Genomic DNA, 18,725 nt, shown 5'->3' with positions numbered 1-18,725 from the left:
GTGAGGTAAGCCATGCTCTCCGTGGTCTTTCTTGTTGACTGTGAGGTAAGCCATACTCTCCGTGGTCTCTGAATTCACATTTACATGCTTTTTAAAATCAGTGGCTTCCACAGCCTGACAGGAGTGCTGCTGCCAGATCTCACTGGAGCTTTGCATTAACTTTGCCTCTACACACATGGGTCACAACTTCCAGTAAGTATACAGGCAGGTCACAGTGACATTCCGGTTCTGCTTCCTCTCTTCTCCATCTCCTCTTACCCTCATGGCCCCTAGTCTTACAGCCACTTGCTTGTCTTAGCTCATACTTCTCTCCTTGTGTACATAGGTGGATCTCCTATGGCTGGCCCGAGGCTTTTTCATCTGTTACCACAGCTTGAAGCTTATTGGAGAAAAGTTGTAATTATTTCATGTACCTCTTTCTTTAAAACTGTATGGAATCTTTTTACCTCTACATAACATCATTAGTGTTAAACATCTAGAGAAAGAATTAACTGCCTTTCAGGAATGATTCACCCTAAATTCTAAGGAATTTCAGGTGAATTTTTCAGTTTTTAATTTTATTGAATATATTATTAATCTTATAGAACAGTTACGACAAACTGAAGAACTATACTTTTCCTGCAGCCTGTTCTTGATTTTTTTTTTTTTAAAAAGAATGTTAGAGGCACATTATAGCAGATTTAAAAGTAAAACTTAGAAGAAACAGAGTAGTACTTTCTTGAAAATGCTATAAGACCGTAACACAAATATTGATAAACAAGTCACAGATACATAGATTGCTGTATGGCAAGCCAAATAACTGCTTCTGAAGTATGGATCTAGGAGCTACTACAGTGAATTTTCTAAAGGTAGGCATGGGGTCTCATAGCAGCAGTCTGAATTCCTACTAGAAAACTAGTGGCAATGCTAAAGTGCTTGAGGGAACTTAAAAGTAAGCCATCCATACTAGTTTGCTTTTCTATTGTGGTAAATAAATAATTCATGACCAAGGCAACTTATAGAATAAAGAGTTATTTGGCATATGGTTCCAGAGAGATCTGATTCTGTCATAGTGTGAAAGCATGGCAGCAAGCAGCAATCATATCCACTTGAGCCACAAGCATATGGAGCAGACTAGAAATGGCAGTGACATACTTGTTCCTAACCCTCCCCTAACAGTACCACCAACTGAAGACCAAATTGGTGTATCTAAATGCCTGAGATTGTGACATTTATCATTGAAATCACTACATCATTCTAAACCCTGGGTCCCCTGAACTAGCTCGTATCTAGAAAAGCACTAAGTCAAGACTTCACAGGAAGATCTATGGGATTCATCAAGAAAGCACTATCTTGTCCTAGAGTCCTGTGTGAGAACTTTCCATTTTCTAGGTGATGTATTTTCTATTAACAGAAAATGGAGGTTTCTCTTCCTCATTCTAATCTAAGACTATGAGGACCTATGTCTGTTACTAATTTTTTCCTGTTTCCCTATTTGTTGGAAAAAAACAAGATCAAGGAATGTCAAGGTAGTTCTTTAGGTGCCCTAAAGATCTCCACTTTTCTGGCTTTTGCTATTCTGCTCCACTGTATACAGGGAGTCTAGAGTGAGCATCCAGAAGTCAGGCTGCTTGCTATGAATCCTAGCCCTTATAACATCTTTTTACTCAATTAGTGCTTTAAGATATTGCTCTGTATTTTACTCTTGCCTCCAACACATGGAAACTTAGAGTGCTACCTTCTAAGGCAAGTTATTAGTAAGCAGTAAGCACTCTTTGAAGACTGGAGATCTACCTCTGTGGGGGCATGTGCAAGGCCCTAAGTTCTATCCCTAACAACAGGAAAAAAGTTACTCTTTGGAAAGTACTTGGTATATTCCAACACTCAGAGGAAATATAATTTAAAAAAAAAATGTGTCAGGAGGACTAGTGTTTGCCCTCATGATGTGTCTTCATATATGGCTTCAGGAAAAATAGGTTCCTATTAGAGTGCTCACTCAGTAGTCTGTAGTTCCTGTTTTCTCAGGAGCTTAGTCCAAGAATCTCCAAAACTTAATCTCTTTGATAGAATAGTTTGCATATGGGATAAGCTACTTTCTCCTTGTTTTTGTTCATGTAAGGAGACTTAGGTATGGGAGGGACTAGAGTATAATTTTCAGGTGAAGTATTGATCTGTACCTTTGGAAATAGCATTGGTCAACATGTATATTCTGCAAACAAAAGAGGATGAAGTCTGCCCTGTAAGCTCAGTAAAAAATATGAAGGGCTGGGTCTATATGCGTCAGGATAGTGCTTGCCTGGCTTGTACTAGACCCAAAATCGTACCCCCAAGCAAACAAAAAATCATTGATATTCTTGTGAGTTGGCAAATTTTTAGAGTGACTACCAAAGGATGAATAGAGCCTGCCTGTTAATGAAGTTTGTTTTACTTGGTTTTGTTCTTTGCAATACTGGGAATTAAACCCACAGACTCATACATGCTATGCAAGTACTCTACCACTGAGCTATATATATCCCTAGTCCATAATGGATTTTTTTTGTTTGTTTTGGTTTTTGAGACAAGGTCTTTCTACATAGCCCTGGCTGTCTAGAACTCACTATAGATAGTAGACCAAGTGAGTCTCAAACTCACAGAATCTACCTACTTCTGCCTCTCCAGTGCTAAGATTAAAGGTGTGCCTTTCACCCCACCCCAGCCCTGTTTTTATTTGTAAGTAAACCTTTTCAGTACATTAGCATTATAATAGAGACTCAAATTAAGATTGTGTGGTATAAAAATGTGTAGACTAATTTAAGGCAGACATTTCCTAGTTCCTCCCCTTCCTCAGTTAATGAAATGTGTGAACTCTTAGAGGATGCATTGATGCTTTAAGGTAATCCTAATAGCTTTCAGTTTATGGGCAGTTTGAAACCACTAGATTGAATGCTAAACACAGAAACCATATGGCCTGGTTTGTGTGTCATGACGATGCTCAGGAAAGAGGAGGAAGTGAGCAGTAAGTAGAGCCGTGGGAACAAATAAGCATAGTAGCTGGTGTCATCTGAATATGAAGGAGAAATGAAAATTAGAAAGGATTGACTGGAGAAATGTTTTAGGATTTATAGTGGGTAGGTTTTATACTAAGTAGGTAGGGCAGCTAAAAGCAAGTGAAGGCGTTCTCACTTAGCCAGCAAGTGGTTGGGATGGTGGGAGGATGCATGGAAAGATACCACTGAGAGAAGAGGAGAAAAGTTTACAGTTGATATGGTGTGGACAGAAGGAAAAACTTGGTATGGAAGCAGTTCAGCCCCAGATACCTGAAGCCCAAAAGCCCTTCATGTGTTTACTTAGTGTACGTACAAGGTAGACTTCATACCCCTTCCTTTGGTTTGGAGAATATTTACAATCAGCAGTAGGCTTTAGTATAGAATTTTTAAATAAGGACTGATTTTTACTTAGCTTTACAAATAAATGTAAACATAGTAAACTTTAAATTAGAAGTCTTTCAAGAGAAGGGAGGTGCTATGTCACTCCTGGGAAGTTCAGTGAACAACTTTCAGAAGTTGTTTTGTTTTTGTTTTGTTTTTAAACCATGTGGGTCCCAGGGATTAAACCCAGGTTATCAGGCTTGCCTGTAAGTACCTTTATCCCACTGAGCCATCTCACCAACACCAAAAGAGTAAACTTTTAAGTCCAAGTCAGAAGTAAAATAGGAAATCATAAGATCTGTATAGCAAAAGAGCTTGTTGTTATTTTAATTATCTCATAAATTACAGTTGGAAGAGGGGAATAGGAAGAAGAGGTAACTATCTTTTAGCTGAGCATGGAGTCACATTCTCTGCCCTTGAGGAGGATGATCAAGAGTTCAAGGCCATCCTTGACCACATAGCAAGCTTGAAGCTAGTGTGAACAAAAAAAGTGAACAAACGATGGCTCTTTGGGGTTTCTTTTTTTTTTTTCTTTTAACTTTCTCAAGATAGTTCATAGTGTAGTATCATCAGGAAACTACAGTTGGATTTAATTGTGGTGAGATCTGAGGCAAATCAATGATTTTACTGGCCCAAACACCCCTCTCTGTTTTACATAGTGGCAACCATTTCACAGTTCCTAGAATGCAGCTTAAAGCTTTTGTACATTGAATTGAAACTAGAGAAAGTGCATTATTTACTGTTTAGTCAAATGAGCTTTGAAGTGGAAATTGATGCTTACTTTCTCTGAAGGCCTGACATTACAGGAAATGGAGATATAGGGACATTCAAGATTGCATCTGATACAGTGATGGCCTAGGGTCACATTATCTCTGATTCTTGAAGTAACTCAGGTTTGTTAAGAGTTATTTGGGCCATATACACTTAGGATCTGATGCTTAATTAGAAAGTGTTAGCATGTACTGTCAAGAAATGAATAAGGAAAATTTAAGAACTGCCTCATAGTTTGTGCAGATGCACAAAATTTCAGCCCAACTCGACTCTCAAAAGATAAAGATCCCTTAGATAGAAGTGAGACCCACCACTGTACTGGCATTGAACCCCTCTTACATGTTTTGTTAAAAGAGCAAAGGTAAGTAGATACTAGTAGAAGGAAATACTTTCTGTTAAATGCTATTTTCAACAGTCTCAGGCATGGCCCATTGTGACTGAATCTGTGGAGGGATCTGGGCATTTTTAGACTGAAAATCCTGAAATTTTGGTTCAGATTTAAGGCCCCTGTTCTGACTAAAAGTTACTCAACTTGTACAAAACTATTTTAGAATACTTTAGCAGGTAATAATTAACAAAGCGATAATTGCTAGGTGTTTCCCTTTGTTGAATTCAGTAGTGTTTCCAGGTGAAGAAATAAAAATACACTAACACTCTGAAAAGGCAATCCCTCAATATTTGAAATGTTTGTTTCTGGGAAACTTGGCACCTCCCATCTTAGAAAGCAGGTCTGGATGCATAAATATATCTTTATTCTTGAAAAGCACATTGAAGATGAGACGTGGTGGCACATGAATATAATCCTAGCCTTTGGCAGACTAAGGCAAGAGAATCATGAGTTTGAAGGTAGCCTGGGCTATACAATGAGACCTTATCTTAAAAATATTACTATACCAACCAAAACCAAGCAAATTACATTGACCTCAGCTCACCTGATTCTCTGTCCTCACTTCTTGGCAGCAGGTGCTGTTTGGAATTCACATGTTATTAATACTGGTTACACATACATTTAGTTGGACTGCCAGCATTAATCTTAATTCCTTGTCCTTGCTCTTGGTTTTGAAGTGTGGTATGTTAGGGACCTTGCTATAAGTCTGCTCCTGTGCAGGCTTTCTTCTTTCCTATGTTGGTGATGATGGTGGCAGCAGACTTCCATGTTTCCTGTGAAAAAGCATGACCTCTTAACACACTGATCTCAAGTTCTAGGTCTGCCAATCCAGCTGCTTAAAACCTTGCAACCAGAACATGCAGGTGCTAGTGTACTGTATCTAGTTTCCTATCCATTCAGAAGCCTGGAGACTTAGACTCCTCTCTCATCCAGACATTACGCTCTATGGATTAATGTTTCCTACATATCTCATCTTTATATCTCATGCTCTAGTCACTCCCTTGGCTCAAACCTTCATCTTTCTATCAGAATGACTTCTTCACTGGTTTCCTTGTATTGTATTTTGACTGCATCAGTTCATTCTCCATGCCCAGCAGGATCTTTCTTCTTGGGTTTTCTTGGTTGGTTGGTTGGTTGGTTTTTAAGGTGTGTGTGTGTGTGTGTGTGTGTGTGTGTGTGTGTGTGTGTGTGTGTAGGTATCTGTAGGTATTAGTGCCCTTTTACTCATCACTCTCTGCCCATTTATCTGAGCCAGGGTCTCTTCTTGAACTTGGGGCTTATGTTTTCCATTCCATTGATCCTCTTGTCTCCATTTTCTGTGGCACTGGGGATATAGGCATTTGTGGGGCACACCCACAAATTTGTTCTGTGAGTTTCAAACTTTCACACAAGTTTGCTGTGTGAGTGCTGGGATCTAAACTTCAGTTCCCATATATGCAAAGGATTACTTTTAACTGCTGAACTGTCTCTTCACCTCTGAGGTGATCTTGCTGAAACCTAGCTATGCATTCAGTAGCACCAAATACTCAGTTTATTTACCCAGCATTTAATTAGCATCTCCATTATGTGCCAGGAATAAATCAGCTCAAGTAAGTGAGCTGAAGCCATGCGATGAAGACTGACCGAATGGCTGCTTTAGATTGGGACCAGGCAAAGGTTTTCTGAGAATCTGAAAAGAGAATGATGAAGAGAGTCAGCCTTGGGATCTGAGACACTTTCAGTAGAGGGAATGACTGCCACTGCAGGCTACCAGGAAGCATGAAGTTTGGCGGATAGAGAACAGGAGGACATAGCTTTGGTGCAGCAGAGTTGGCTGAAATAAGAGTGCAGTGAGGTTGGAAAGGTAGGCAAGAACCAATGTCTCTGGCCTTCAGGCCCAGGATGCCTGTATTCAGTACCATTCGTTAAGGCAGAGAGAGTACTGGAGGAGGAGGAGTTGGTAGGAAACAAGGATTTATATCTTGTCTCTGTTAATTAGTTCTAAGATACTTCTTATTTATAAGTTAAGTGCAAAAATAACAGTTCAAGGGTTTCTAGTGGGTGGTTTCCTAATCTTTTCAACTCAGTGGCCTTGTAGCTTAGCTTAGGTCAGCACCTGAATAAATGCTGTGATGCCATGGTCCCTGGATGCTGTGAGTTTGTATAAACACCAAGAAGCTCACTTGAATTGGGAAGGGTATGTGGGAAAGGCATCAGGCCTAGAGTCCTACTGTACCCAGGCCCAGTGTTGTCATTTGGAGTGACTTTAATTGGCAGGAGAAATCTGCACACATCAAGATGCACAGCTTCCTGCTTCCCAGGCTCTTCCACTGTGCCCTCAGAAGTTTGTGATCCACCAAGAACATGTCCAGCCTCTGTTCCTGTCTTTCTCATTGTCACTGCCTTCCTCTCCCACTTGTCTCTTGGGCAAAAGCAGTCTTCAACAATTAGCCTGTGGGCCGCACCCCTTCAGGAGATAATGTGCTCCTTCACTTTGACACCTTAGACTAGGTCACCTAAGAGTCCATAAATGAAGAACATGCTGCATTAGCAGGCATGATTTGTTCTTTCCTTCTTTCATCTCTCCCTTCCTCCCTCCTTCCTGTCCTGTGGTTGTTGATAAGTATCTCTATAAAGTTGCTTTAACTTAAAGTCCTGGCAAGGCTGGGCTTGGCTTCAACCATGCTGCAGAAACCTTTCTCATCAAATACTTCCCAGTAATTGAATCTTGGTGATTCTGTCATTCTGTCCTTCCAGACCTATATTATCCTACCTCTTAGGAAAAAGAGGAGGGAACTATTAAGGTGATTATGGACAAGATCTTCCAGTTTGGTTCTAAAGACCATGTTCAAGCCTTTCTAGATTAGCTCTAGAAAACTCCAGAAACCTACCCAGACAATACACCCTGTGGTACTTCCCCATCAGTAAGTACCAAGTATGGCCTTTGGCTTCCTGAATTTGGATCTCTTAATTCATTGGTGTATTTTTAATTTTGACAGTTTAGCTATTTTCATCCTCTACTTGTTTTTTTTCTTTGTAATCCCGTTTATAAAAGAAAACTCCTACAATGCCACCATCTTATTGTAGCGTTGATCCTGCTGCCCAGGGCTAGAAGGAGGGAGCACAAAAGCCCTGGGGTTTACTAATAGTCTTTGAAGACACCAGAGGAATTTGTTAGCAGTGATTAATTACAGAGCATTAGAGACCTCAAATTAGCCTTCATCCACACATTCTTCTAGGAATTGATTTTTTGGAAAATGATGTCTGATAGCCTCTTAGCCTAATTCTTATCCTGGAAAATAGTACAAGAACTACACTTTTAGGTTGTTGGATGAATAAGATTTGTCTCAGCAGTGAGTGGACACTAAAATATTGAACACGAGAGCCAGTCATGTTCACATACACTTATAATCCCAGTACTTAAACTGAATCAGAAGACATGGTGGACGCCAGGCTTGTCTGAGCTGCATTATTAGTTCTAGGCCAGCCTGGGCTACAAGTGAGGCCAGTTTCAAAAACAAACAAAACAAATAGCGTGACTTAGTAAAATGCTTGCTATGCAACATAGTTTGAGGACTTGAGTTTGGATGTTCAGCACACACATAAAAAAGCCACTTGTGCCTGTAATCCCAGTGATGGAGAAGGAGAGGCAGGCTGAGGTCAGAGGCTTGCTGCTGGCCAGCCAGTCTAGCAGAATTCATGTGCTCCAGGTTCAGCAAGAGACCTTATTTTACAAAGTAAGTTGGAGAAGGGCTAGAGAGATGGCTCTGTGGTTTAAAGTGCTAACTGTTCTTCTAGTGACCCACATTTGATTCCCACAAGGCTGCTCACAAGGATCTGTATCTTCACTCTCTGGGGTCAAATGCCACCCCTACCCTCACCCCCAAAAGAAATAGATGGAGAAAAAAATCACTGGATGTTGACCTATGGCCCAATACGTGCATATGTGTGCAAACAGGCATCTAACAAACATATAAATGAAATGGAGGTAGGAGAGGAACATTTTAATTAGACTTTTTAACCTTGAGATGTTTTCACTTTTTTCACCTGTTGAAGTACTCTTCTCTTGGCTTCTCAGTCCTTTTTCCTGGGAGAAACTAAAGCGGGATGAAGTGTGATGGATCAAACCTGTAGTCATTACCCTTGGAGCTGAGCAGTCTCCCAGTGTTGTATCCTTAGTCTGCATTTGTAACTCACCTCTTACTTTGGGCAGGGCAGCTACAAGTGACAAAATCATACTCTGAGAAAATGAGATGTCATTTCAGAGAACTCAGTATTGGTGAGTTGGCTGCAGACCTGAGCACCACAGTGCTCTTGAAGATCTGGACCAAGTTTTTCCTTCCAGTACAAGTTACCAGGAATAAGAATGCCCATCAGAGTCCAAGTGACCTGAAATGTACAGAATGTCACCTTTTCTAATGCCTGGCTAAGACATTGTTAACCCCTGGTTAACCTTGGGGTGTGGGAACTATGATCTGTGGGCAGTTTCACTGACAATAACTTAAATATGCTACCATTCCCATATGGTTGATTGTCCCCCAACATTTTAGTGTTGAAATTTAATTTCAACTGTGAAGTATAAGGATGATGGAGACACATTCCATATAAGTTATTTAAGGGTGGGACCTTTAGGAGATGATTAAGTTTCAATAAGGCCTTGGGGTGAATCCCCATGATTAAATTCCTGGTAGCTTTATGCATTTCCAAAGCCATAAGCATAAATAATTTCCTTTCTACTGGATAGAGCAGCTTTGCCTGGCAGGACCTTAACCTATAGAGTCCTACTTACTCAATTGAAAGTTTGCATAGATGAGAGTGTTGGGGAGACAGAGGCCTGAGCAAGAAATGGTGAATTAAATGCAAATATAAGTGCACAGAGAGTTAGTAAAAAATAAAGGTTCCTATTGCAGAAGGTTGGGACGATCTTTGGAGATTTGTGTTTTAGTAGTATCTTCACTGGTTAGAAATCTTGTTAGATGTGTCTAATTAAGGCAGATACTATGTTAAATCACAGTTTTTTATTTGGGTGCCTTACAGATAAGCAGTTTCGTATTTGGGTTCCTGTGTATGTACTGAGCTCACAGATGGTCTGAGCCCTAGAGAGAAGTGGTGCTATAAAGAGTCACTTCCCTAGTTAGTGATTTCAGCCAAAGGATGGTCTGTTAGTTTCACAAAGCACAAAATGTAACCATTCTTTTTATCCAGCCAGTAGTATACTGACAACCGGTAAATTAAAAATACGCAACTTAGAATTCAAGGTTTTAAGCTCTGTTTATAAGATGCATTTCTACACTTTTGAAGGTGTTGCCCTCTCTCCCTGTGGCAGGGCTGCTGAAGGTTTCTGCTCCTGCTGGGTTTAGCCTTAGTCAGGTTTGCAGAGGAAAAGTGCTAATTTACTTCCTTAAGCCTAGCTTCCTTAAGCTCAGCACACAGAACTCCTCCTTTCTAAACACTTAACATAAATCTCTTTTTTTCTAACATGGAAAAAACTTCCTAAGAGAAACATTTTCAGGAAAGTTGTGTGATTTTCTTCTTGGACTGAAAAAGAAACCCTCTGATTAAAATTATTTTAACAACAACTATATATATATATATCTGTGGGTAAGATAAAATACAAACTGATTAAAAAACAAGCAGCTGGACAGCCCACAGAACCATCACTAGTGAAGCCTGTTACTGACACATAATAACCATAGTTCTGACAGTGAATTAGCATAAGAATATGGGTGTGCATGTACAAGAGAAACATGATTAAAGGAAACCTTGTAAGTAATGTTTTAATACCTAGAAGGAATGGGGAATGGACTTTAACTTGAATTGTTGCAAGTGGATGAATTTTGTTTGTGAAATTGCTTTAGATTACTTTGTTTGCCTTCGTAAATTATCATTGCTGATCCTGAAGACTAAAACTGCAGAGAAATGGAGTTAGGGAATTGCAGAGCATTTAAAACCCACAGCAAGTGGCCAGTACCTGTGCCTGCTATAATGATAGTTGAAGTTCAGCCCATGTGTGATAATTAAGAGTTTTCCCCTTTATGGATAACTTGTTTGGAATAATTACCCACCTTAGCATCACATGTTTATTTATCATCTATAGTGTTCACACTAAAGCAAGATGACTGAGCATACATAAAGATATTGTGCGTTGAAATGTTTAGCAGCTACCCTTCCTTCCAACCTGGTCTCCTGCTGCTGAAATGGAAAGTAGCAGAAAATGACTAGAAATGCCACTGTTAGTTTTTATTGCTTTTATACAGAGTATCCTAGGAGTGCCCTATATGGCCTTTTTTTTTTTTTTTTTGCCTTTTCAGACAAGGTGTCTTGCTTTGTAAGTCAGCTGGCCAAACTTGAAATTCTTCTGCCTCAGTTCAGGGCAGTGTGCCACCATGATGGATGTGATGTAATGTAACTCAGATGGCTCAGATTGGCTCAGTAAGCCCTTCTCATGTTGTCAGTGTTTTTGGACTCTTGTTAATTCTTTCATTTGTTATGTGTTCATGTGTATTTCAGTCTCTGTTTAAACATCTTCAAATGCAAAATGCTTCAAGAGACTTAAAAAGAAAAATATTGCTCAACCATGGAAGACTTGAGAGAGGAAGTCCAGTGAAAGTAAATAGTAGCCAATGAAGCTGGCAGGAGCAGACTGTCCTCAACGTTCGAAAGGGGAAATGCTGAGATGCACACAGCTGCCTCACTCACTTATAAAAAGGCTGTAAGAAAAGTGACAGGCCCCACAGTCTGCTTTTTTTAAGGTCCCGGTCTAAGTGGGAAAAGTATGTTAATAAATAAATGACTTAATCTGCCTTAATTTGATAGACTATTAGATGTTTACTGTATCCAAGTTTTGATATTAGTAGGGGCCAAGAATAATACATGTACAAAGATATTTCGTATATATTTTTTAAAGATTTATTTATTTATTATATATGAATACACTGTAGCTGTCTTCAGACACACCAGAAGAGGGCATCAGATCTCATTACAGATGGTTGTGAGCCACCATGTAGTTGCTGGGATTTGAACTCAGGACCTCTGGAAGTGCAGTCAGTGCTCTTAACCACTGAGCCATCTCTCCAGCCCAATATTTCATATTTTTTATAAATCAAATAATTACATTTTTTTGTAGTTTATAAGATTTCTTTTACAGTGATTTTACACAACTTTATGAGGAAAGTAAAGCAAGTATCTCCATTTTCCAAGAGTAAGGTTGATGTGATGGCTTTTGGCCCTGAATCTTTTATTCACTAGACCTGTGCTGATTTGGACCTGGATAATAGTCAAATTAGACCAACCATGCTTATATAAAGTGCCAGTCAAACCTGGAAACTTCATGTTAAGTACAAAAGTAGACTTTAGCCAGTGAGTGCTGCTAATGTGAGTGCTACCTGACTTCTTGTACTTAACAACTTCTGAGGTTTGAATTTAATGAATTCAGGTTCTAAAATTGACACTTGCAGAACAGCTGTGGGACATGAGTACTACTAGTACCTCTGTGTACCTGTCGGAGCGCTAAACAAAGGGGCTTGGACAGAAAGAACTCCGGGCTGCCAAGGTCCTCTGAGTTGGATATAAAGACACTCAGGGTATGCTGCTGCTTTTTTAAAAGATTTTTTTAATTTATAGTGTGAGTACACTGTCACTGTCAGATCCTATTACAGATGGTTGTGAGCCATCATGTGGTTGCTGCGAATTGAACTCAGGACCTCTGGAAGAGCAGTTAGTGCTCTTAACTGCTGAGCCATTTCTCCACCCCTCAGGGTATAGTTCTAGGGTTGGCACAGGTGCCATCCTCCAAGACAAAGCATGCTGTGCTCCCAGATAAGAACTTTGATAGAGAAACCTCAGGAGAGTATCTTGTTCCAAGAAAAGACTAAAGCATATACTGTCCTGGCCAACACTTTAAAGCCCACTGGAAAAAAGTTAATGGGATAAAAAAGTTGCACCCTATGGCCACAAAGGGTAATGTAATGCCTTGGATGGAGACCATGTTGCAGTCATGTAGCAGGAGTACACAGTGAGAGTTACAGATGTCTCTGTTCTAGATATAGGAGGTGTAATTAAGAGAGATGATTATAGGTAGCCAAAAATGAATACTTTGCCGACATTTCCCAAGCATCAGCTTTTAAACAAATACTGAAAAAGTCAGCTTCATTAGTTTGCTTCATGTATTCCTTGCATTCTTTCCATCAGCCTGTATTTTCAGTGTGCCCCGTCCAGTGATGCTAGAGTAAATACTGTAGGCATGAACAAAAGAATGCAGTGCTGAAGCTAGGATACAAGTCTGAAAGGCTTTCTCAGAATTGATCGGTATCGATGCACTGACCTGGCTGCTGCAGTGCTCTAGGCTGCTCAGATGTTGATTACGCAGCATGATTATTCAGGTCACTGTTAGCTCAGGGGGAAATGCTGCTGTGTGAAGAGTCATACAGTATTCTTCCTCTGTAGCCTCCCTCAGATGTGGACTAGATGGCTCCTAGTTGATTCTGCCACTGTAGTTTGCCACTTCAAGTCACCAAGCCCTGCTTCTAGACAGTGACAGGCACTTGTGAAAGTCCAGGCTTCATGAATGTCTTTTTAAATCTGCCCAGAAGCTAAGACATTTTGTAATTTATTGACAAGTTTCTGGTGTCTAGAAATATTAGGGTTTTATGTTTGTTTGTTTGTCTGTCAGAGTTACCTGAAAATAATTTTCACTTTTTCTGTTAAAAGAAAACTAAAATTTCCCTTCCTTCTTCAGTTTAGGCTGTTATCTGTTTGAAAAAATGCATCTTGGAGTGGTGATAACATACCTATAATCTTAGTATCTGTAAGAGGCAGGTGGACCTTCTTGAATTTGAGATCTCTCTTGCCTACATAGCAAGTTACAGGCCATGTCAAGGCTTTTTTTTTTTTTTTTTTTAAAATAAAAGGAAAGGAAGGAAATTAAATTCGAGGCTAGTCTGAGCTATATGAGACCCTGTCTCAATAAAAAGTTAAAGAAAAAGGGCAGAAAAAAAATGTGTCAAGATTGAAAATCATAATGTAGTCTGCACTGAGCTTGTATTGTCTGGGTACTGCCACTGCTCTGCCTGCTCACCCTCCTAAGTCAGGGACATTTGCTATGGAGTGACTTAGTATAATTACAGTGTGATATAATTATAGTATGGGAAAAGTGAAGGTAAAATTTTTCTTCAGGTAAAACAAGGGATAAAAACCTAATTGGAAATTATACTGGCTAAAGTTTGGTATAGAGTGGACAAATTGAGAATTTATAGAGATAGGTTTTTATATTTTGTCTTTGTCAATTGGCACGTAGGATGCACATTTATTGATTAATTGATTGATTGTTTAGAGTTTCTCTTGTTTGATTGTTTTGTTTCGTTTTGTTACGTAGACCAGGCTGGCCTGGAACACAGAGCCCCACCAAGTTGTTTCATGGGTACTGGGATTAAAAGTATTAGTTCTTGTAAAATGTGGGATGATTGAATGAATGAATGTACCTGAGGGAAGCATGGCAGGGTGAGGAGTGTTGAACTTGTGGTTAGAAGAAAAAGCTATGTTCTTTGCTTTAGTTTCTGCTTCTTCAACTAGAAAAAAAGAAAAAAAAATGTGAACAGACTCACTGTGCTACCTTTGGGAACCTTGTGATAGCAAAACTGACTTCATGAAAAGGAAATGAAATTGTAGTATTTCCCATGAGGGAGACATCTGTTGCATTAAAGAACGTAAGAGAAAAATGAGCAGTCACTTTTCAGTCACTGTGAGCTTCTTAGAAATTCCTTGCACTGACTTACTTGCCATGAGATACCACATGCCGGTTACCTTACAGGTTTTCAGGTTACAAGTCCAGCGTGAGTCCCACTTGCTGGAATTCAGTTGTTATCTGTGCTCTGCTTCTTTTCTGGAAGCTTAGCGAAGGTTTTTGTTTGCTTGCCTTTTTTGAGCTATGACTCCCTGCATTCTTTGGCTTGTGGCCCTTTCTTCCATCTCTAAAGTCAGTAGCAGTCTTGCACACAAGCCTGCTCCCATTTCTACATCTCCCTGAAGCCTGCAGCTCCGTCCCACTCTGAGAGAATCTTTGTTTTTATCAGTGTGTTGAAAATAGATCCATACTCAGATGATTAGCACACCTTCCCCATCTTGAGACTTACTACCTCTGCAAAAATATTAAAGGTCACTGATACTGGAGATTCAGATGAACATCATTTGAGGCCTCAGTTCTGCCTTCACACCCATAATCTTTAGATTGCTGTGTAGAGTATACAGAAGTCTAGTAGAGAAAACACTAAATGACTCTCATAAATTCTAGTCACTCATTCCTACTTCATGGGTCTATGTTACAAGTTAACCAGTTAACTAACGGTTCCGAATTTGCATTGTGTACTACAATTGCTTAGAATGAGGATTTGCCCTTCTAACTTAGCTCTTCCTGGTGTTCCTGGTCTCCAGACTACAGTTGTGTGAAGCAGTGAACTAAACCATCTATAAGCCACTTTCTTGGAGGTCCTTACAATCCTGAAGGATCTGTTTTTTGGGTGCACTGTAGTCAGTTTTATTGCACTTTTAAAAATTTTATCTATATGAATGTTTTGGTTGTCTGCTTGTGTGTGTACCATATTAGTGCCTGGTGCCCCAGGAAGTCAGAAGAAGGTACTATGTCCCCTGGAACTCTGGATCTGGTGTTAGAAAATGGTTGTGGGCCACCACCTGGGTGCTGGAAACAAAACTCAGATCCTCTGGAAGAGTGTCAACTGTCCTTGACCACTGATCCATCTCTCCAGCTCCATATCGTGCCTTTAGTTGAAAGAGGCAGGTTCCTTTAGAGATCTTACAAAGGATAAAGCAACTGGTGTTGAAGTAGGAAGGGAACAGACATCCATGTTCCAGTCTTTGTTTTTTCGGTTCTCATCTGTAAATGAGTGATAACAAGGCCACTTTATGGGTGATTGTTAACTTTTTGATCTGTAGGACATTTGTAGTGGGTCATTGGCCTGTAGTCATCTTGGGTGACTTAACAGCAGTTCTGATCCAGCCACTATGTTAAGTCTGAATTAATGCATGTAATACTGACAGCTTCTGTGAGGTGAGCACTGTTAGTACTGTCCTTAAGGGTGGATTCAATAAAAGTTAGGAAATTGGCAGGTCACACATAGTAAGGCAGTGGGAGAGTCACTTACAAAGTAATTATTTAGAGTGTGGAGTCTGTAGTTAACCTTCCTTGTCCAGAACCATGTCAGATAATAGTCTTTTTCTGTATCAGTTATGGAATGTTGACTATAGGTTGTAAAATTAATTGAGAAAGCAGGAGAGAGAGAGAGGGAGGGAGGGAGGGAGGGAGGGAGGGAGGGAGGGAGGGAGGGAGACAGAGACAGAGACAGAGACAGACACAGAGAGACAGAGAGAGAGAATGAAAATATGAGCATGCGCTTATGCATGTGTCTGCCTGAATGTCTGTGTCTGGCTGTTGTCCTGTAAAAGTCTGGAGATGGGCAATTCTTGGGTTGATTGGGTTAGTGCTCAACAGTGTCACAGTAAGTCCAAGTCTCTCATCTTCCCACTCTGCTGTCCCTGCAGATGGACTGGCTTTGTCAGGATTGTCTTGTGTTGTTGATTAGATGACTGTTCCAGATCCTGTTGTTTGTACTCAAGGGAGGCTGAGAAAGATGGTCTGGTTTTCTGCTTGGTTGATCGATTGGCTGGTTTTATTTTGAGACAGGATCTTACTGTGTAGCCCTGGCTGTTGTGGAACTCACTATGTAGACCAGTGAATTGAAATTTCAGGCTGACCTGAAATTCAGAGATCTGCCTGCCTCTGCCTCCAGAATGCTGCTGTTTTCATCTTGCCCATTTAATGGCAAGACTTTTGCAGAAGTCCTTTTGCTTGTAGACTTTCAAGAGTTCTTGATGCACCCATTTTCATTGACAATCATTAACTAAGATTCATCCTCCAAGATGGAGAGGGCCTGAAACTCAAACCCTCTGGATAAATGATTGGTTGGGTACCTTGAATAAGAAAAGTAGATTAGTAGGAACAGCTGACAGTCTGCCACTGATAGATCGACTGTCTTCTGTTTCTTTGGTTTGGTGATAAGGCCTTTTTTTCCTGAAGGAGGCACAGACCGTAGATAACCTGGAGATTCCATAAGTGCTCTTAATTGTCCTTGGTTTATTCCAGGCTAAATGATCTTTGCTTTCTTCTCTTAGGTGCAAGTAAACATTACTGATTATTGACACCCAAAAGGATCTTGGTCTTCTGAGAGGGAGGAATTTGTCTCTGAGAGACATCCTTACCTGTGACCTAATGCTAGGTCCTGCCCCTCTGATCCTTTACCTATCCAACCTGTACAGTGGCCATGTGCAGGTCCTACCAGGTGAATGCATTAATCCATATTCAAAGCAATATCATCTGACAACGTGGTGAACATTTAGGCTCCACAGTTGCCAGTGTACTGGGAACTTTGCCAGCTCAGAAGTAAGGGTTTAAGGAGCACACACATTTTATTTTTCATAGAAGCAGGAACAACCACCTGTGTCTTCTGGCTAGCCACACTCAGGAAAGTTGAAGAAAATCTGCATCTTTCCTTAGTAGGGCCACATGTGATTGTGTTTTGGTAATGTTGTTGATAGTATAGACAGTATGAGTACTCACAACAGCCACATCAAGGTGACAACAGAGATGTGCCCTGCTTTAAGAGTATCTGACCATATAAGGAGGAGCACTGCAATCAGAGAATAGTGTCTCACTTAGCCAGGAATTCATGACAGATTTCCTAGTATTTTTAAAATAGGATTCATTTACAAAAATAGCATTTACATACAGGAACTCATATTTTCTGGAAAGAAATATACTTATGTTGGGCATTTGGGATAAGTAGATCAAAATTAAAAATAAAATCTTATAAAATTATAAAAGCTAGAAACCAAATCCTTTTAATTGTAAAAGGTTTCTATGTATGTGTGTATATATATATATATATAGATATATATATATATATATCTATATATATATATATATCTACCTTAACTCTCCTCCTACACAAGATTTCTATGGCAGAAATAGAAACAGGATCTACAGATAGCACATGATAGAAAGAAATTTCAGTAGATCAGGGAGGAAGTGGGTAAAATAGGCAGGTTTGAGCACCACATCCACTAGTGAGTCTGCCACATACTATAGAGTGTCGCTTGCCCCAGTGTGTTCTGTTTGATTTGATGTTATTCATGAGGCCTAGCCTTAAAACAGTCTGCTGGATCTCTTCCACTGTGTGGTCAGCAAGCGTTGGTGAGAGATCTACCAACTTGTCTTACCACAGATCCCTCCAACCACAAAGGCCATGCTGAGGCTGAACTAATGAGGTAAAGGGAAGATGTGCAAGAGGAGGTCTGATCTGGAGTTACTAACATGCCTATCTTCCTTTCAGAAATGCTCCCACTGCCAGGAGGCTGGCGCTACTTTGGGCTGCTACAACAAAGGCTGCTCCTTCCGATACCATTACCCATGTGCCATTGACGCAGGTAAGTTGGGACCACACACCCTTTTTGAGAGCATCCAGAGAGCTAGGAGATACAAATTCATTAACTTCCCTTCTGTATATTTCTGTTGTCTCCCTTATTTCTCTTCTATTTGTAAGTTCTTAAAAAAAAAAAAAACAACAACAAATGTAAAGAGGAGACAACAATGGAGCAATATTAAAAATACCTGTTTTGTTCATCTACTTCATGTATGAGTTACCTATTTAAGTGTACATACAATTCAGTAGTTTTTATGTGTTTGTGGAGTTGAGCAGCCATTATTCCAGTATATTTAACATTTAGGTTTTCATCACTTGTAAAGCATTAACCTTCCTTCCCCTCACTCCAGCTCTGCTGGCAATTAGAGATTCACTTTGTTTCAATAGGTGTGCCTAGTTCAGACACTTCATATAAATTGAATCATGTGCTATTTAACATTTTGTGCCTGGGGTTTTCAGTTACAGTATTCCTAAGGTTCATCCGTGTAGCAGCATATGTTAGTTAGTACTTTATTCATTTTCTCTTCTAAACTGTTATCTAGAATGTGCTGGTTAGAGTCACCTTTAGTCAGTTGATGGCCATGAGATTTGTTTCACTTCTATGAATCATGTCACCATAGAATAGCTACATATAATAATTCCATGTTTAACCTTTAGAGGAATAGCCATATTGTTTTCCAAAATATATACACATTTTACAGTCCCACCAAC

The 18,725-nt window shown here is 39.9% G+C and overlaps 1 protein-coding gene across 1 annotated transcript in view; it reads left to right on the top strand.

The window, feature by feature from the left end:
* Positions 1–18,018, top strand: part of Tcf20 (transcription factor 20) — a gene marked incomplete at its 3' end in the record, with an annotated part of 35,942 nt that extends 17,924 nt beyond the window's left edge. Inside the window, exon 2 of the mRNA XM_028788775.1 lies at positions 17,925–18,018. Within this exon, the coding sequence (XP_028644608.1) occupies positions 17,925–18,018 (94 nt within the window). The remainder of the gene's footprint in view (positions 1–17,924) is intronic.
* Between the last annotated feature and the right edge of the window lie 707 nt (positions 18,019–18,725).

This window comes from Grammomys surdaster, unplaced genomic scaffold, assembly GCF_004785775.1.
Source record: "Grammomys surdaster isolate TR1022 unplaced genomic scaffold, NIH_TR_1.0 125767, whole genome shotgun sequence".
In the NCBI taxonomy this organism is placed as follows: Eukaryota; Metazoa; Chordata; class Mammalia; order Rodentia; family Muridae; genus Grammomys; species Grammomys surdaster.
Note: the sequence above shows the minus strand (reverse complement) of the source record. Positions and strands in the feature narration are given on the sequence as shown.